Source organism: Schistocerca serialis, chromosome 3, assembly GCF_023864345.2.
Source record: "Schistocerca serialis cubense isolate TAMUIC-IGC-003099 chromosome 3, iqSchSeri2.2, whole genome shotgun sequence".
Lineage (NCBI taxonomy): Eukaryota > Metazoa > Arthropoda > Insecta > Orthoptera > Acrididae > Schistocerca > Schistocerca serialis.
In genome coordinates this window covers 557,624,781-557,644,996 of record NC_064640.1, presented here as the reverse complement: position 1 = coordinate 557,644,996, position 20,216 = coordinate 557,624,781, and the positions used below count along the sequence as shown (strand labels likewise).

The window sequence follows — 20,216 nt, the reverse complement described above, 5'->3', positions numbered from 1 at the left end:
TAGGTTAAAGTTAGATATAGTGGGAATTAGTGAAGTTCGGTGACAGGAGGAACAAGACTTTTGGTCTGGTGATTACAGGGTTATAAATACAAAATCAAATAGAGGTTATGCAGGAGTAAGTTTAATAATGAATAAAAAAAATAGGAGTGCGGGTTAGCTACTACAAACAGCATAGTGAACGCATTATTGTGGCCAAGATAGACACAAAGCCCATGCCTACTATAGTAGTACAAGTTTATATGCCAACTAGCTCTGCAGATGATGAAGAAATAGGTGAAATGTATGACGAGATAAAAGAAATTATTCAGGTAGTGAAGGGAGACGAAAATTTAATAGTCATGGGTGACTGGAATTCGTCAGTAGGAAAAGGGAGAGAAGGAAACATAGTAGGTGAATATGGATTGGGGGGAAGAAATGAAAGAGGAAGCCGCCTTGTAGAATTTTGCACAGAGCATAACTTAATCATAACTAACACTTGGTTCAAGAATCATAAAAGAAGGTTATATACCTGGAAGAATCCTGGAGATACTAAAAGGTATCAGATAGATTACATAATGGTAAGACAGAGAGTTAGGAACCAGGTTTTAAATTGTAAGACATTTCCAGGGGCAGATGTGGATTCTGACCACAATCTACTGGTTATGAACTGCAGATTGAATCTGAAGAAACTGCAAAAAGGTGGGAATTTAAGGAGATGGGACCTGGATAAACTGAAAGAACCAGAGGTTGCGGAGAGTTTCAGGGAGAGCATAAGGCAACAATTGACAAGAATGGGGGAAAGAAATACAGTAGAAGAAGAATGGGTAGCTCTGAGGGATGAAGTAGTGAAGGCAGCAGACGATCAAGTAGGTAAAAAGACGAGGGCTAATAGAAATCCTTGGGTAACAGAAGAAATATTGAATTTAATTGATGAAAGGAGAAAATATAAAAATGCAGTAAATGAAGCAGGCAAAAAGGAATACAAACGTCTCAAAAATGAGTTCGACAGGAAGTGCAAAATGGCTAAGCAGGGATGGCTAGAGGACAAATGTAAGGATGTAGAGGCTTGTCTCACTAGGGGTAAGATAGATACTGCCTACAGGAAAATTAAAGAGACCTTTGGAGAGGAGAGAACCACTTGTATGAATATCAAGAGCTCAGATGGCAACCCAGTTCTAAGCAAAGAAGGGAAGGCAGAAAGGTGGAAGGAGTATATAGAGGGTTTATACAAGGGCAATGCACTTGAGGACAATATTATGGAAATGGAAGAGGATGTAGATGAAGACGAAATGGGAGATAAAATACTGCGTGAAGAGTTTGACAGAGCACTGAAAGACCTGAGTCGAAATAAGGCCCCGGGAGTAGACAACATTCCATTAGAATTACTGATGACCTTGGGAGAGCCAGTCATGACAAAACTCTACCATCTGGTGAGCAAGATGTATGAGACAGGCGAAATACCCTCAGACTTCAAGAAGAATGTAATAATTCCAATCCCAAAGAAAGCAGGTGTTGACAGATGTGAAAATTACCGAACTATCAGTTTAATAAGTCACAGCTGCAAAATACTAATGCGAATTCCTTACAGACGAATGGAAAAACTGGTAGAAGCGGACCTCGGGGAAGATCAGTTTGGATTCCGTAGAAATGTTGGAACACTTGAGGCAATACTAACCATACGGCTTATCTTAGAAGAAAGGTTAAGAAAAGGCAAACCTACGTTTCTAGCATTTTTAGACTTAGAAAAAGCTTTTGACAATGTTAACTGGAATACTCTCTTTCAAATTCTGAAGGTGGCAGGGGTAAAATACAGGGAGCGTAAGGCTATTTACAATTTGTACAGAAACCAGATGGCAGTTACAAGAGTCGAGGGACATGAAAGGGATGCAGTGGGACAGGGTTGTAGCCTCTCCCAGATGTTATTCAATCTGTATATTGAGCAAGCAGTAAAGGAAACAAAAGAAAAATTCGGAGTAGGTATTAAAATTCATGGAGAAGAAGTAAAAATTTTGAGGTTCGCCGATGACATTGTAATTCTGTCAGAGACAGCAAAGGACTGGGAAGAGCAGTTGAACGGAATGGACAGTGTCTTGAAAGGAGGATATAAGATGAACATCAACAAAAGCAAAACGAGGATAATGGAATGTAGTCAAATTAAATCGGGTGATGCTGAGGGAATTAGATTAGGAAATGAGACACTTAAAGTAGTAAAGGAGTTTTGCTATTTAGGGAGTAAAATAACTGATGATGGTCGAAGTAGAGAGGATATAAAATGTAGACTGGCAATGGGAAGGAAATCGTTCCTGAAGAAGATAAATTTGTTAACATCGAGTATAGATTTAAGCATCAGGAAGTCGTTTCTGAAAGTATTTGTATGGAGTGTAGCCATGTATGGAAGTGAAACATGGACGATAACTAGTTTGGACAAGAAGAGAATAGAAGCTTTTGAAATGTGGTGCTACAGAAGAATGCTGAAGATAAGGTGGGTAGATCACGTAACTAATGAGGAGGTATTGAATAGGATTGGGGAGAAGAGAAGTTTGAGGCACAACTTGACTAGAAGAAGGGATCGGTTGGTAGGACATGTTTTGAGGCATCAAGGAATCACTAATTTAGCACTGGAGGGCAGCGTGGAGGGTAAAAATCGTAGAGGGAGACCAAGAGATGAATACACTAAGCAGATTCAGAAGGATGTAGGTTGCAGTAAGTACTGGGAGATGAAGAAGCTTGCACAGGATAGAGTAGCATGGAGAGCTGCATCAAACCAGTCTCAGGACTGAAGACCATAACAACAACAATACGAAAAAAACAAGGAAAAGTGGTGGAAGCGCTCTAATAAAAATGTAGATATGATTATAGTTTCTATGACTTTTTTGTTGCCCTCATTCCTATACTGAAAAGAGAAGGAGTTGTGTGTAAATTTCTGCGTAAAGTTAATGTTCACAGATGAACTACTTGCTGTATGTGCACGCCATCCAAATGTAAAAGACAAAAGAGTAATGTGAATAATCAATGAGACTTGACGAATAAGAGAGATGACAGGGAGTGGAAGAAGGGAGGAATACACAAGGAAGTAAAGAGAGATGACAGTGAATGGGTGATGGTTTCATGTTCATCTTCACTTTGTTAATAGCATTAGGATGTGTTGAAAATAACATGCGGTATTATTACTTTAAGACATGTACATAAACTAAGAGTTGCATGGATGAAAGGAGGAGAGATACACGTGTTCAGTAATGATCAATGAATCTAACAAACTACTCTGTATATGAAGGTCAATTTATGATGTGAATATAGTGCTACTTTAAACTTATGGAGCATGATGAGTTAAAATGAAGGGGTAAGAGATAACTAATTTATTAATAAGAGGATTATTGTAAAATAGATCGATCAGGATACTTTTGCAAGTTTTTGATTAAATTGTATATTGCAAGCAAATGTAATTAGAGAACAAATCATTCTAAGGGCAGCTAATTTTGAAAGTATTAATAACTAAGTTAAGATAACATTGTAATTCCTGGACTCTGAGTTCTGTGCAGGAGGCCAATGGCAAATGCAAGCGAAAGGTATGGACATTGGTCGGCAGCTGTAGGTGAACGGAGAGTTCTATGTGATGATGTGGCCCTCCCTGGAAACCAGCTGGCAGCGGTGTGCAGACACACCAAAGGGATGGAGGCAGAAGAGAAAGAGTTAGCAGTATACTGGGTGTACAATAACGAGTTCCGCTCACGCTTCTGGTGGAGTGAGTGAGCCGCCTCAGCGCTGGGCGGTCTGGTGAGACAACCTTGAAGGAAGGTAGTTGGGGCACCCACCAACTGATGGCGAGCCGTTGCACGAGGGGCCGTCATGGAAATCAGCAGGCGTCTGACGCCTATAATGCTAACTTTATCAACACATGCAACTGCAACACGTAATTTTGTTCACATTATCACACCGCAGCAGCAGAGAAGAGACATTCAACTGCAGCTCTGCACATATTGAAGTATGAAGGCAATGCAGAATCAAACGCCACACATGTTCCATTTTCTGACAACGAGACTGGCCAGTCCGTCATGCGGGGCAGTACTGTGCCGTAAACCTTTCCACAAGTTTTTCTCTTTGAGAGAATTCTCATGTGCTCAGAGCCATTTGAGCCAGAATTCTCATGTGCTATCACACTGCTCAAGCAGTGTGAAAAGCACTCCTGAATCAAGCAGTTGGATAGTAATATAATGTACTGTAGCAGTACTCTATAGACAACTCTTTCCTTTGCTCTGTTGAGCGACTCGTTTTGCATCTCGCTTTTATCAGTGCAATGGAGAATCACAAACTAAGACGTAAATTCTTGTATGTGGTCTTCTGCACCATGCAGAGCCGGTAAAAAACAAAGCTTTGCTCTCTTCCTGAACAATGAAGAAACCCAGATGAAACCCAGAGATGTTCAGAAGAGGAAGTCTGTATCTTGTTCCCACCTTGATGGAAGCCACCATACTTCGCCGTGGACCTTGCCAGGACCTCTCCTCCCCAGAGAGAGGGAGGTCTAATCAATGACAGGACATTCTGATCAGATTACCTACCACTACGCATGCTACCGCCATGCACCTGTATCATAGTGAATGCTCCTTCAACTGAACACCTTTTTGTGTTGTGTTTTTTCTGATACTGATGTGGTAATGTCCACATACACATACCTTGTGTGGCGAACGCAAATGTATTACATTTCTCAGAGCAAGTAGGGTTCTTTTGTATAACGCTTTTCAGTGGATCTGTCCATGATAGGCAAAACATACACCACATACACCATAATCTTTAGTGTAACACCAAATGCACAACTTTTTTAAGACGGTCTGGATTCGATGAAAAGTGTCAAGTCATTTCCAGGCTGAAACTTTCCATTTTAGTAATACGCAAATCACATCTGACACCGATTAAAGTCATGTGTAGCATGCCCTGTTCATTACGTTTTGTGTAAATAATGAGGATTATGACAGTGATAGTACAGGTCAAGCCATCTTTATCAATCTCTTTTCTGTCTGGTAATTGGGAATCGGTGCATGAATGTAGTATTTTTGCTTACAAGCCGAGGCCTTGAACAGCCAGCGTTAACAGAAAGCCAGGACAGTGACCGGCACACCCTACCGTGCTGCTCCCATGGGACCCTTTGGGCATCTTAAAAGCCGGACGCCGACTGAGGGCAGAGATGCTCCACGTCGCCCAAGGCAGGTTCTCTGGGACCTTGAGCAGAGGTCAGCACGTGAACCCAGTGTATATGCTAAAAAGATACCCTATGGCGACTCACCTCCTACAATAATGGACGGTTCACGACGTGTGCCTCCTGGCAATTATCTGTCTTCAAAGGGCATTGTGCAATGGTCAGCAAATTAGCGGAAGGCAGATGGGACAAGGGAAAATTTTCTATCCTATGGTTATAAAAGCTACGACTTGAGTAGAACCAACTGGTGCGGATCAACTTAGGGTTACACTGGCATTTCGCAGAAAAAAATAAAGTTATGTAATTCATTTTTCCTTTGAGGGTAGGTACGTGTTTGTAGTCCCAGGACACACTTAAATCCCACACCACAGAACGGTACAGTAGCACGGCGCAAGAGGGGACCAAAACAAGTAACAGACCACTGATAAAGTGGAGTATCTAGCAGTAATTCATTTGCATTTGAAGTGGAACAACGCTGCAACAATACTTTCTTAGCTGGTGAAAGTACTCAGCACTAACGGCGCATCGTATGACACAGTGAGGTCAGACAAGTCTGATTAATGAAAAGGGAAGTGGCAGACCATCTCTCTGTCAAGAATTGGGAATCGCAAGAGAAGATGAGACCGTGGTGCTCGAAGATCAGTGTATCGAAATCAAGGCGATACTGTCAAATCTTTTTACATTTCTGGATCAAAAATGATAGTCATTCACTTATGTTTCTTTTCTGCTGAAGGCTAATCTCAAGGGAAGGAAGTGAGGGAATAAAATATGTAAGCTACAGGTGTTTCATGCTATGTGAACTCTGCCCCTGATGTTGGATTCTCTGTTATAAAACTCATTAATTACCTTCGGATATAGATTCATCTGGAGCTGTAGGTATTTCTAAAATAAATATGACGCATTCCTGTCACCCAAAACATTCCTTGCTCTTCTCGTCTTTTGCACTCAGTATTTCACAGTTAGAGGGTCTGTTCACAAAACACAAAAATTCTATAAAACGCGAGAGGTGGTCCAACTTCCTGTTTTCGTCTGTTGTGGAGCTCCTAAAGCTGTTTAGTGGGCACTCAACACACGGACGCTATGTCACTCTGTAATTTACATCATTTGAGTTTTCTCTCTTAATAACTGGTATAAGGTGTTCATCAGATATATTTTATGATTATGGAAATGAAACGGACGGCACGAAAAACTTTGAAGATTCCACAAGTAGTTCAAAATGGTTCAGATGGCTCTAAGCACTATGGGACATAACATCTGAGGTCACCAGTCCCCTAGACGTAGAACTACTTAAACCTAACTAACCTAAGGACATCACTCACATCCCTGCCCGAGGCAGGATCCGAACCTGCGACCGTAGCAGCAGCGCGGTTCCAGATTGAAGCGCCTAGAACCGATCGTCCACAGCGGCCGGCCCACAAGTAGTACTGACGAAAGTATACCAGTAAACCGTAAGGGAATGCTCCTGATTTGACTTTAATAAAGGAGACGTATATAATTTAGTAGAACTCATTTTAAAACTATAAAACATTGACCGAGTTAGAAATCAGGAAGAACGCTGTGCGACGATGACCAAAAATTTATTGTTTTTTCCCAATGGACTGCAACGACAAATATTACATGATGAATAAGCTGAACTATAATACATTAGGGACTTACACCTGATTATAAGATGCATGGTGTCTGTTCTTTCGGACATGTCCGATAAATATTATATAACTGAAGGTGGAGGAGTAAGAAAAGAAAAGAGAAGGAACCAACGATATCAACTGTTTCACGACTTCGTGCGGAGTCAACAGCGACGAGTGAAATTGTGTGCTGCACCGGGACTCGAACTTGTGATTTCCTGCTTACTTGGAAATTTAGTGTCATTCGGACACAGTATTTATCGCAAAATGGAGGACATGGATGGGGACTGCAGATAGGTGGTGTTCGGCGGGAATGTGGGTCGGCCGTGGATCATGCCGAGATAGTGCGCGCATTTGACCTAAGCACTCTCTCCGGATGGCGCTGTGGTTAACGCAGCTGCCTAGTAAGCAGGAAATCCCATGTTCGAGTCCTGGTCCGGCACACATTTTCGCTCGTCGCCGCTGACTCCACACGAAGCCCCGATACAACTGTTGTCATTAGTTCCTTTCCTTTCTTCCCACTCCACATTCAGGTGTTTAATACTTAGATCTAATGTAAACGCTTAGTTGTTGTATATGAACACGCAGTGACCTGGGTCTTACTTCTCTGAAAATAAATTCAAAATATTTCAGGAAACCTATGATTCACTAGAAATAATGTATGTCTTCCATTAATGGGTTTCTAAAAACGTTTCTTAAAATCCACTTCAGTCGTCACTATTTGGAACAATTACTTAGTAGCCGGCCGCTGTGAACGAGCAGTTCTAGGCGCTTCAGTCCGGAACCGCGCGACTGCTACGGTCGCAGGTTATAATCCTGCCTCGGGCTTGGATGTGTGTGATGTCCTTAGGTTAGTTAGGTTTAAGTAGTTCTGAGTCTAGGGGACTGATGACGTCAGATGTTAAGTCCCATTGTGCTTAGAGCCATTTGAACCAGTTACTTAGTATTTTTCTTTTAACTGGGAGAAAGCTCTTCATTAACTGACTAGTTCTGTTATGTGATTACTATATCTAGCTATGGAACACATTAACTGGCTTACAAAAATAATACGTTTTCTCAGTGAAAATACACTCCTGGAAATTGAAATAAGAACACCGTGAATTCATTGTCCCAGGAAGGGGAAACTTTATTGACACATTCCTGGGGTCAGATACATCACATGATCACACTGACAGAACCACAGGCACATAGACACAGGCAACAGAGCATGCACAATGTCGGCACTAGTACAGTGTATATCCACCTTTCGCAGCAATGCAGGCTGCTATTCTCCCATGGAGACGATCGTAGAGATGCTGGATGTAGTCCTGTGGAACGGCTTGCCATGCCATTTCCACCTGGCGCCTCAGTTGGACCAGCGTTCGTGCTGGACGTGCAGACCGCGTGAGACGACGCTTCATCCAGTCCCAAACATGCTCAATGGGGGACAGATCCGGAGATCTTGCTGGCCAGGGTAGTTGACGTACACCTTCTAGAGCACGTTGGGTGGCAGGGGATACATGCGGACGTGCACTGTCCTGTTGGAACAGCAAGTTCCCTTGCCGGTCTAGGAATGGTAGAACGATGGGTTCGATGACGGTTTGGATGTACCGTGCACTATTCAGTGTCCCCTCGACGATCACCAGTGGTGTACGGCCAGTGTAGAGATCGCTCCCCACACCATGATGCCGGGTGTTGGCCCTGTGTGCCTCGGTCGTATGCAGTCCTGATTGTGGCGCTCACCTGCACGGCGCCAAACACGCATACGATCATCATTGGCACCAAGGCAGAAGCGACTCTCATCGCTGAAGACGACACGTCTCCATTCGTCCCTCCATTCACGCCTGTCGCGACACCACTGGAGGCGGGCTGCACGATGTTGGGGCGTGAGCGGAAGACGGCCTAACGGTGTGCGGGACCGTAGCCCAGCTTCATGGAGACGGTTGCGAATGGTCCTCGCCGATACCCCAGGAGCAACAGTGTCCCTAATTTGCTGGGAAGTGGCGGTGCGGTCCCCTACGGCACTGCGTAGGATCCTACGGTCTTGGCGTGCATCCGTGCGTCGCTGCGGTCCTGTCCCAGGTCGACGGGCACGTGCACCTTCCGCCGACCACTGGCGACAACATCGATGTACTGTGGAGACCTCACTCCCCACGTGTTGAGCAATTCGGCGGTACGTCCAACCGGCCTCCCGCATGCCCACTATACGCCCTCGCTCAAAGTCCGTCAACTGCACTTACGGTTCACGTCCACGCTGTCGCGGCATGCTACCAGTGTTAAAGACTGCGATGGAGCTCCGTATGCCACGGCAAACTGGCTGACACTGACGGCGGCGGTGCACAAATGCTGCGCAGCTAGCACCATTCGACGGCCAACACCGCGGTTCCTGGTGTGTCCGCTGTGCCGTGCGTGTGATCATTGCTAGCACCATTCGACGGTCAACACCGCGGTTCCTGGTGTGTCCGCTGTGCCGTGCGTGTGATCATTGCTTGTACAGCCCTCTCGCAGTGTCCGGAGCAAGTATGGTGGGTCTGACACACCGGTGTCAATGTGTTCTTTTTTCCATTTCCAGGAGTGTATATACACATAATAAATCTGTGATTCCAGTGATCTGCAGATTTTAATTTCTTCTTTAAGCAATTGGGGAGCTGATAAACTACATTATTCTCCATAACTGATTAATCACATATCAGTATCCTCACAGAATTAAGATTTTCATAGATGGGCAAAGAGGAGTCGAAGTTGCATCCATTTTCTGATTGTGGGAGTTATTTTTTGTTTTTGGAAATTTGTGGTAAGCTTCTATGGGACCAAACTGCTGAGGTCCCTGGACTTACAAACCACTTAATCTAAATTAAACTAACTTACGCTAAGGACAACATACACACACCCATGCCCGAGGGAGGACTCGAACCTCCGACTGGGGGAGCCGCGCGAACCGTGACAAGACGCCTCACATCGCGCGGCTACTTCACGCGGCGGAGTTATTTCGTATTAGAAAGTACGTACTAGTTAATTCAGTCTATATATTTTATAATTTGCGTTACGTTGACTGAAATACCGTTTCTAGTGAGAAGAAATCAAACTGGAGCCATGAGGCAGTTTAGAATTTTGCAGTATGAATCACGTAGCATCGCAACTTTCTTCTCTAGTAGCTGTTATTGAAATGTCACTATTTATGGTAGATAACTGGAGGAATATATTGATAGTACATGCTTGTTTTGAAATTTGACTGTCCGTCTTTCTATTTCTGAACTCAAACAAATCTTTATACATTACAGATGAAGTCTGTGTTATCGTCAACTCATCTACTTTGCCTCCATTAGTTTTTCAGTGTGACACATATCTGGGCTAGATATAAGTCTCTTGTCCTCTGATATGCTCAGATTTCTTTCCTACATCATGAGGACATGCCCACAGAAGGATATGTGGGATCAATATTGTTTAGTTGAGTAAATATTTGGAAATGTTTAGTTAGCAGTTATAGAGGAATGAAATGTGCTGCTATCGATTAATCACATTTACCTCTCTTTTATTCACTGTAACTAAGAAACAGTACGGTTTCTATTTCGTGTACGGAAGTTGTGTTAGCTAGCCTCTCGCGGGTTAAAGAAAATGTATCGAGCGAATACTGAAATCACAATGAATCCACAAGAATGGGCATTCCAAGTACACAGTTCTAAGTCTATCTTACTACAGCTAGAGATTCCATGATGAGCTAAGCATTTCCTCTATCACCAAGGCCTCCACAAGAATTATGTTGGATAATATTTTTAGTACCATGAAGAGGCATTCAGCAATGGATTATTTTCGCTGTCTAGCTATTCTGTCATAATTATCATTATCATCATCTATATCTTCATCTGCAATTACATAATTTTACTCCGCATTTCTCAGTTAAATGTTTGGCAACATTTCATATAACCAGTTTAAGACTATTTCTCTACCATCTTACTCTTGAATATCGCGTGGGAAGAATGAACACCCAAATCTTTCCGGGCGAGCTTTGAGTTCTCTTATTTTACTGCAATGATTATTTCTCCCTTTGTAGGTAGAAATCAACAAAATATTTTACCATTATTAGGAGAAAGTTGGTAATTCTAATTTCGTGGAAAGATCTCGCTGCGACAAAAAACGCCCTTGTTTTATTGAGAGTCACCTCACGCTTATGCAAAACGAACTGCTCTTTGAACATTTTGAATGTTCTTTGTCAATTATAAATGGTAAGGAATCCATACCGCTCAGCAGGACTGCAAAGGAGGGCGGACAATCGTAGCGCAGACAGTCTCTTCAGTAGGTGTGGTGCGCCTTTTAAGCATTCTGGCAATAAAAAACAGTCTATAATTCTCCTTTTATTTGATGGCTCCGATTTATTCTTGGTTGGGGGGTTGGGTTGTTCGGAGAAGGAGACCAGACAGCGAGGTCATCGGTCTCATCGGATTAGGGAAGGACGGGGAAGGAAGTCGGCCGTGCCCTTTGAAAGGAACCATCCCAGCATTTGCCTGGAGCGATTTAGGGAAATCACGGAAAACCTAAATCAGGATGGCCGGACGCGGGATTGAACCGTCGTCCTCCCGAATGCGCGTCCAGTGTCTAACCACTATTGTTGGTAGTTGTAATCCATAGGTATTTAGTCGACTAGATAACGCTTAAATTTGAGCGATTTCTTGTGCAGCCGAGGATTACCAGTATACTTTGAGTGCACACGTAGAAGAACTCACGTTTTTATTATTCAGGAGAAATTGCCACTTTTGGCACCCCGCAAACATCTTGTCAAAATCATTTTGGGACTGATTTTATTTTTATGTTCTGATGGCTTTATAGACGGTAAAACACAGTATCTTTTGCAAACACTCTAGAAAGAGCAGTTCACATTGTCTACTAAATCTTTAAATAGAGGGCCTATAACGCTTCTTTGGGGAACCCGAGATATAACTTAGGTTTCAGTAGATGACTTCCCCTCAGTTACTACCAGCTGTAATCTATCTGATTGGAAATCGCGAATCCAGTCGCACAGCTAACACGATACTCGATAGGCAAGCAATTGTGATGAACAGTGTCAAAAGCCTTCTGGAAATCTAGAAATATCTGTGGATGTCACTCATTACTTTCAATAAAGTGCCAATTGTGTTTGACAAGAATATTTTCTGAATCTATGTTGGTTATGTTTCAATAGATCATCGTCATCAACAACAACAACAACCAATATTAGACACCCACTGCTGGATAAACGGCTCTCTACTTATTATTGGTTCTTGAATTGCGAGATATTGTGGATCTGTCTTCAGGTGCCTGCCAGTTCAGATTTTTCAGTATTTCCGTGACACTCTCCCGAAGGTCAAACAAAAGTTCCATCATTCGCACTGTCTTTCCCTGCATACGTTCTCGTTTCGCAGTTAGATCTATTTGATGTGGGACCCAAACACTTGAGCAATGTTCTAGGATGAACTGCACAAGAGTTGAAGTTTCTCAGTACCCTAACATGAAGCGAAATTTACCACCTAATTTACCTACGATCGTTTCACAGCACATCGCTACAAATTGTTACGCCCAGGTATTTGTATGTGTTTACTGATCCCAACTGAAACGCACTGATACTACAGTCAGAAGAGACATGATTTTACGTTTAGTGAAATGCAAAATTTTACGTTTCTGAACATTGAATGCAAGCTGACAACCTTTGGACTACTTTGAAAACTTATCGAGATCTGCCTGAATATTTGATCAGCTATTTTCAGGTGGCACTTCATTACAGATAAGTGCATCATTTGTATAAAGTCTGAGGTTACTATTAATGTCTGCTAAGTCATATGTCCATATAGGATGTCCCTCCTAAGAGTCCTGCTTTGAAACTAATTCGTTTGTAGTGGGAAACGAACCGATGCTTTCTGTCTATACCGATAGTTGCATGAAAGACGTGATCAGCAGTATCTGTTCGGGCTGACTCCAGCAACACATCCAAATAACGTAATTGTACATATCTGCAAAACACCAAAGAAAATGAGCTGGACGACATATCCCAGTTTTTCACGGGTAACACTAAGTATCTACGGCCGGAGGACTTTTCTGGTGTAACGGTAATAAATTATGTGCACAAACTAACCTCGTAAATCAGTCTCTCTGTGAGAGAAAAACTTATCAAAATCCCTACAGAAGTTCCTAAGATTAGCCTTCACAAAAAGACAGAAAAACGCGGCAGTAGAACTAATATATATATTATATACGGTGAACATTAGTAAAACCGACAAACTACAGGGAAGGATTCCTGACTGTAAGTGGAGGAAACAAGATCCTATGAACATATGTCCGAAAATGCATCGCCGCCACGGTAGATGGCGCTGACGAATGGATGTTCCTCTCCCCATGTGTTCCCTGTGTGCTACAGGCTGTGTGATTGACGCATAGTACTGTAAACAGCAGAATGATCTGGCGTTCATGTCGGGAACAAGCGAAGAGGGTGTTTATGTACAGCTAAGCAGATGGAAATGGTCGAGAGATAGAACCAGATCCCCCAGATCTGGTGTAGGCACAGTCCGCCACCTCCCTGCATGTCCGTTTGTCTGAAATGGCCCATGATCACACGAACCCCCCAAAAAGGGCTTGAAGTGTTGTGTGCTGTGGTTGGTGTCTGTGACGCTATTTGTTTTGGTATAGCCGTGCTGCCTCTTGACCGTTTCCATCTGCTTGGCCGTATACACACATGAACAGCAAGGGTCCCAACATATGTTCCTAGGGCAGGCGTAAAGTTACTTCTAGTACATCTGTCCATGACTCTACATCGAAGACAACAAGCTACTTTGTCCCAGTCAAGCAATGCCTCAGTCCAGTCAAAAATTTTGTTTGATATCCCATATGAACTTATTTTCGTTACCAAACATTGGTGTCATACTGAGTCAGATGATTTTGGGAATTCAAGTAATATGCCCCTGCCTGATGGTCTTTATCCAGGACTTTCAGAATGTCACGCGAGAAAAGCACGAATTGGGTTTCACGTCAGCGATGTTTTCAGTTTCAAAGCTCATTGACAGTTCTTCTTCTTTAACGAGTTTGTTATCAATGTGCACATCGATTCTGATCATTTTTCCTGTACAGAGCGAAAGAAGGGCAGGCTGGATGATCATACCTTTGTTTGACTCACATAAATGAGGCAGGCACTCGGTGAACGATCCTTATTTTTTCTCGATATCTATGTACAGACTTCGAAAACAAAATTTCAGAATGCAGTTTGAGGAAATTAGTTTTCCTTCTTACGTACCAGTCCCATCAGGAACTGTGCATTACAAAAAAAGACTAATACTCATTTGCTCAGAGACATACTGGGTGAATGAGAACAGTCTACTGAACAACATTATGTCAGTGTTTACTTCGTTTACAGACTAATAATTGTAGCTATTAGGAGCGATATGTTTTAGGTTGGTCATGACCTCCACATACATGTGGCAAAAGCAAGCCATTAAAGCTTATTTTCCCCTGGGCAGCAGGTCAAGTGTTGAAGCGTGGGCATGTGAACGACAAACGGTTAGTCTTGGTGGTGCATTTACGACTGTGCAGAAAACATCAGGTAGTAAATTATGTAACACCCTTGTGGAAAGACTGTTAGTTGGTTCAAATGGCTCTGAGCACTATGGGACTTAACATCTATGGTCATCAGTCCGCTAGAACTTAGAACTACTTAAACCTAACTAACCTAAGGATATCACACAACACCCAGTCACCACGAGGCAGAGAAAATCCCTGACCCGACTGTTAGTTGCAGAGATAAAACAACTAATATACTGAAGTGAATACATATTAAGGCACCAGTGATCACAATATCTGCACTTATACTACTAACACCTTTTATAGCACTGGCTTACTATTCATGAATGCGATGGGCAGAAGCCTTACTTAAGACACAATAGAAAGAATGCTTGTCACGCTGTTCGCAGTGATAGACAGTAAATGGCTCCAGATTTTCTGCAGATCAAAACAGCTAACCAAAGTGAATAAATGTCTCCAACTCACCGGATTTCAGGCAGTCTTTAACATTCTGGATATTTCCCCGTACCACGCTGAGATGTAGATTTTCGATGGCTTCGGACGTAATTTTTTTTCGTAACGCTGCTACATCTTCAGACTGAAACAGAACAAGTACAACATAACGGAAACGTCATCCATGAATATTTGATGAATTGCAGTTCAGCATTTGATCTCTATCTCTCTATCTCTCTTCTCTCTCTCTCTCTCTCTCTCTCTCTCTCTCTCTCTCTCTCTCTCTCTCCTACACACACACACACACACACACACACACACACACACACACTCCATACACGGATCTGTATAGCATATTGACTGTAATAATTTCAATGTGGTCTATCAAGGAAATTCGGTAGTGATTCCCTCGAGACAGTGAGCATATAACCACACCAGACAAAAAATGAGTCACCTCCTGGAGACATGACGATGCAAATACCATGTAATGGTCTGAATTCGGTGAGAAAGAGAGAGTATACGTTTCTTCAGGCATGCCATTTTTAGCTGAAGCCACTCATTGATGATTAAATCCTGAACAGCTACCAAACTGACGGCATGATGACTGCTGCGTTCCAATTAGAGCCAGATACTTTCTATAGGATTACGGTAGGGTAACTTAGTGGGGAAGCCAAGGAGCGATAAGGCGCCAGAGTTTTCGTCAAACCAGGAAAGTATACATGGAGTTCTGTGAACATGGCTGTTGAAATCCTGGAAGACGGGAGTGGCCACTGCATGCTTATCATGATGTTGGAGAAATGTCAACACTTGGTCTCCGATAGTGTTGATATACACATTCTGTTGACATTCTTAGTAACTTCAATGAGAGTGCCCAAGTCATGGTACAAAAAACACCGCCAACACGTCGAGGATTACTTCTGGGTTGAACTACATCTGTCACATGCTGTGGGTTAAATACGTCATTGGGCATTCGGTGCACTCAATGATTTACCTAATTTGAAAAGAGACACTACGCACTATCAATCAGCTACTACCTCCAGTTTCTGTGTTGTTTCTACCATTGAAGACGGGCAGCTTTAACACACTGGAGACTGGCTCAGTCACCCTGAATGGGACAGCTGGACTGCTGTTTTTAACAGATATTTTGAAAATAATAGATTTTAACAGTGAATGCAATAAGTCTGTGTGACGTTTCATTTGCAACAATGGAACCCGGTTTGTCTTTTCTTAAAAGCCTTGTTATGTGCTATTAACATTAGGATATATACATTTTTTTACTGAATCATATTTTTATTCTGTAAAATAGCTTGTATACGCCGTTTTTACAAATAATTTGCCCGAATATGGTATGTTTTGAAAAGCTCAAGCATACAAAGAGCTACATTACAATCTGGGTATTTTTTCCTACTGACTTTTACTTTGCAAAAACTTGTGAGATCGATTTTTTCTTACTGGATGGTATCTTTTCGGGAAAATGTCGCCCAATTCTGCACGGTCCAAGAACTGGTGAAAGACTCGGCCACCGTTCGCTTGACTAACTACCGCTGTCCGAGCCCTAGTTTTGTCCGAAATGTGTTAAGTAGCGCTTTGAGAAATGGTCTTTTGCGAGCAACCGTATCGCACATGTTCACGGCAAGCAGAGTTCGAAAACTGAATGGAAACGACCTCCAGTCACCGACAGCACTAATTCGTTTTGGTTTGGAAATCGGTTTTCATTGACAAGGCGTGATACGCGTCGCCAGTCCCTGCTCTTATTCCGTGTTACATGACTGCTAATGGAGCAACATTCCTTACAGAAACGTGCGACAGCCCATCTGGATGCACAGCGAAACGTTGACATCCTGGAAGACGGGGGTGCCCACTGCGTACTTATCATGATGCTGGAGAAATGGCAACACTTGGTCTCCGAGAGTGTTGATATACACATTCTGTTGACATTCAGCCGTTCTGTCACGTCTCAAAGTTGAGCCATCTAACGGCGCTCATTCCATACAAAAGACTCGCATGTACCCACCACAATGTTGTTAAGACTTACGTCTGTGGTGGCGGGACACATGACCGCCTGATACCATTGCAACGCCATCTACAGCGATCCAAAGCTGTGAGCTTTGATAAGGAGGTAACTAATATTCTGTCCGATAAGCTTGAAAGAGTTAACAGGGCAAAATTATCAGTCTCTGGGAAACTGGTTTCTCATATCGTGGCCGACCGGAGTGACCGAGCGGTTCTAGGCGCTACAGTCTGAAACCGCGAGACTGCTACAGTCGCAGGTTCGAATCTTGCCTCGGGCATGGATGTGTGTGATGTCCATATGTTAGTTAGGTTTAAGTAGTTCTAAGTTCTAGGAGACTGATGACCTCAGATGTTAGGCCGGCCGAAGTGGCCGTGCGGGTAAGGGCGCTGCAGTCTGGAACCGCAAGACCGCTACGGTCGCAGGTTCGAATCCTGCCTCGGGCATGGATGTTTGTGATGTCCTTAGGTTAGTTAGGTTTAACTAGTTCTAAGTTCTAGGGGACTAATGACCTCAGCAGTTGAGTCTCATAGTGCTCAGAGCCATTTTTGAACCTCAGATGTTAAGTCCCATAGTGCTCAGAGCCATTTGAACCATTTTTTTCTCATATCGTGAGATTTCGTGATGTACAAAGAATGCTGTTTAAGGAGAAACAAACGAATGTCGAATTGAAGATAGGTTTCACCATAGTGACGAGCGGATATTGGGCCATCTTGCCCACATGGTCGCTATGAACGGGTGAGGAACTTCTTGTAACATGTCAATCCAGACCATAGTGTAGTTCGTCCTCTCGGTTGTTAGGGGCACACAGGCAGCTTCCGGTGGCTTTGTAATTTTTATGGTTTGGAGTTGATGGGTTGATTTTTGTTAATCACAACCTAATCTTTCGATCTTCTGATGGCTGGATGGCGAACGACAGTAGGATCTGTAAAAATCTGAGAGGGCTGCTCAGATTGTCACAAAATACTGACCTCTCTGGCAGGAAATCACAAGTTCAGACCAATGGCCGTATACTGCTAGGCTGGCTGTTGAGTTCCCAATAACAGCAGATGTTTCGCAGCACATGTTGAAAATAAACTTGCGAAAAGTCCCTACTGAGCGAGGTGGCGCAGTGGTTAGCACATTGGACTCGCACTCGAAACGACGACAGTTCCAACCCGCGTCTGGCATCCTGATTTAGGTTTTCCGTGATTTCCCTAAATCGCTTTAGGCAAATGCCGGTATGGTTCTATTGAAAGGGCACTGCCGACTTCCTTCCTCATCCTTCACCGTCGACCTCGCTGTTTGGTCCCCTCCCCCAAATCATCCAACCAACCAAACACACAAAAGTAGCACTTTACAAAGAAACGATATTAGTGGGAGAAGAAATGACCAGTTACAATGTACGCATTCTGCTCCTGAGGCTGATGGGCCACAGTTGTTCAGTTACCAATCCTTATGCTTTGTGCATTCGTATATAAAATTCTTGGTGGGAGATTCGTCACGAATATCAACCGACCCTCTGATACCATGCTACAGCGTTTAGAGTTTTTATTACACCACCTGATGGGTTCATACCACACTGTTATTGTTGTTGTGGTCTTCAGTCCTGAGACTGGTTAAATGCACCTCTCCATGCTACGCTATCCTGTGCAAGCTGCTTCATCTCCCATTACGTACTGCAGCCTACATCCTTCTGAATCTGCTTAGTGTATTTATCTCTTGGTCTCCTTCTACGATTTTTTTCCCTCCACGCTGCCCTCCAATACTAAATTGGTGATCCCTTGATGCCTCAGAACATGTCCTACCAACCGACCCCTTCTTCTAGTCAAGTTGTGCCACAAACTCCTCTTCTCCCCAACTCCCATTAGTTATGTGATCTACCCATCTAATCTTCAGCATTCTTCTGTAGCAACACATTTCGAAAGCTTCTATTCTCTTCTTGTCCAAACTATTTATCGTCCATGTTTCACTTCCATACATGGCTACACTCCATACAAATACTTTCATAAACGACTTCCTGACACTTAAATCTATACTCGATGTTAACAAATTTCTCTTCTTCAGAAACGCTTTCCTTCCCATTGCCAGTCTACATTTTATATCCACTCTACTTCGACCATCATCAATTATTTTGCTCTCCAAATAGCAAAACTCCTTTACACTAAACTCTCCAATTCATATTCCATGTAGTGTAAGGTGGCTATAATTTCGCACCTTACAACCTCACATCTACATACTTTGCCGTGATTTACAACCGGAATTAGATAGCATTTGATAGGTTGTACATCGTATATATAAATATTTAAAGAAGACTGACATTGTCAAGTACACTCTGTAAATAGTTGCTAACGCTTATTGCATGAAAGATGATGGAGTGTCTTTATTATCAAAAGGGCATAATGAATGATTGCCTATACTAGTAGAGGTTGGAACGCCAGTGGAAATGAAACGCCAGGCGTAACTTCGGCCCTGTGTGGAAAAGCCCGCACAAGTGTGTTGGTCCTGCTTAACAGAGGAAGTAGCCCTAGCCGGGCGGTCGGGGCACCTGAGCGCTGAAGCACAATAGAGTGGCGGTTGGCCGGTTGTGTAGCTAGGGCCGGAAGGATAGTCGGAAACTTTGAAAATTTTGGACGCAGCAAAGAGGAACAAGTAAGCGTTACTTCGGAAATCACGCAGGTTGGGTTATTTCCGAGGATTTTTACTCTGAGAAGCGTGCCATTGTATGAATTCTTAACTAACGGGGATAGGTATTTCCTTGCAAACTTCCCGCGTTGGACGACAAAGGACTAAAATATGTTTGGTCGGCGTTCGGAAGAATCTGTAGAGAGGGAGAATATTCCGTGGTTTCGAGAATATGATTCGCCTTCTGCAGTTACGAGGGAGGGGAGCCGGGCTTTGCTGGGTAGCTAGCGGTGGAAAAAAGGTCTTCCGTTTCGAGCGCCCGTGTTTGACGGTCGCTCAATATCAGCATTGTTGGTACAGACCGACTTGCTGCCTTTGCTCTCAGGAAATTTTATAGTTAGAACACTTAGGCAATATACAGTTGCGAACTTATACGATTCTGGACTTCGCCTCCGGTGTGGAAGTCGTCGTTGAGTACGCAGCGTTCAGTGATTGAGAGCACTTCTGTCTATACTCACGTAGAGACGTTATCTGCATTCCGTCAGCTGGCCGGAGTGGCCGAGCGGTTCTAGGCGCTACAGTCTGGAACCGCGCGACCGCTACGGTCGCAGGTTCGAATCCTGCCTCGGGCATGGATGTGTGTGATGTCCTTAGGTTAGTTAGGTTTAAGTAGTTCTAAGTTCTAGGGGACTGTTGACCTCAGAAGTTAAGTACCATAGCGCTCAGAGCCATTTGAAACATTTTTTTGAATTCCGTCTTTGTGGCTGGGAGTTCGCGTTTCTTGTCTGTAGAACAATGAGAGGAGATGACAGTATTAGATTATATTAATCAGAGGAGCCCTTCTGCCGTCCTAGTG

At 43.3% G+C, this 20,216-nt stretch overlaps 1 protein-coding gene across 1 annotated transcript in view; it reads right to left on the bottom strand.

Annotated features, from left to right (window-relative positions):
- LOC126471013 (inversin-like) overlaps positions 1-20,216 on the bottom strand; it is a 143,878-nt gene that overhangs the window by 103,699 nt on the left and 19,963 nt on the right. The window contains exon 3 of the mRNA XM_050099073.1: positions 14,779-14,890. Coding sequence (XP_049955030.1) covers positions 14,779-14,890 — 112 coding nt within the window. The remainder of the gene's footprint in view (positions 1-14,778; positions 14,891-20,216) is intronic.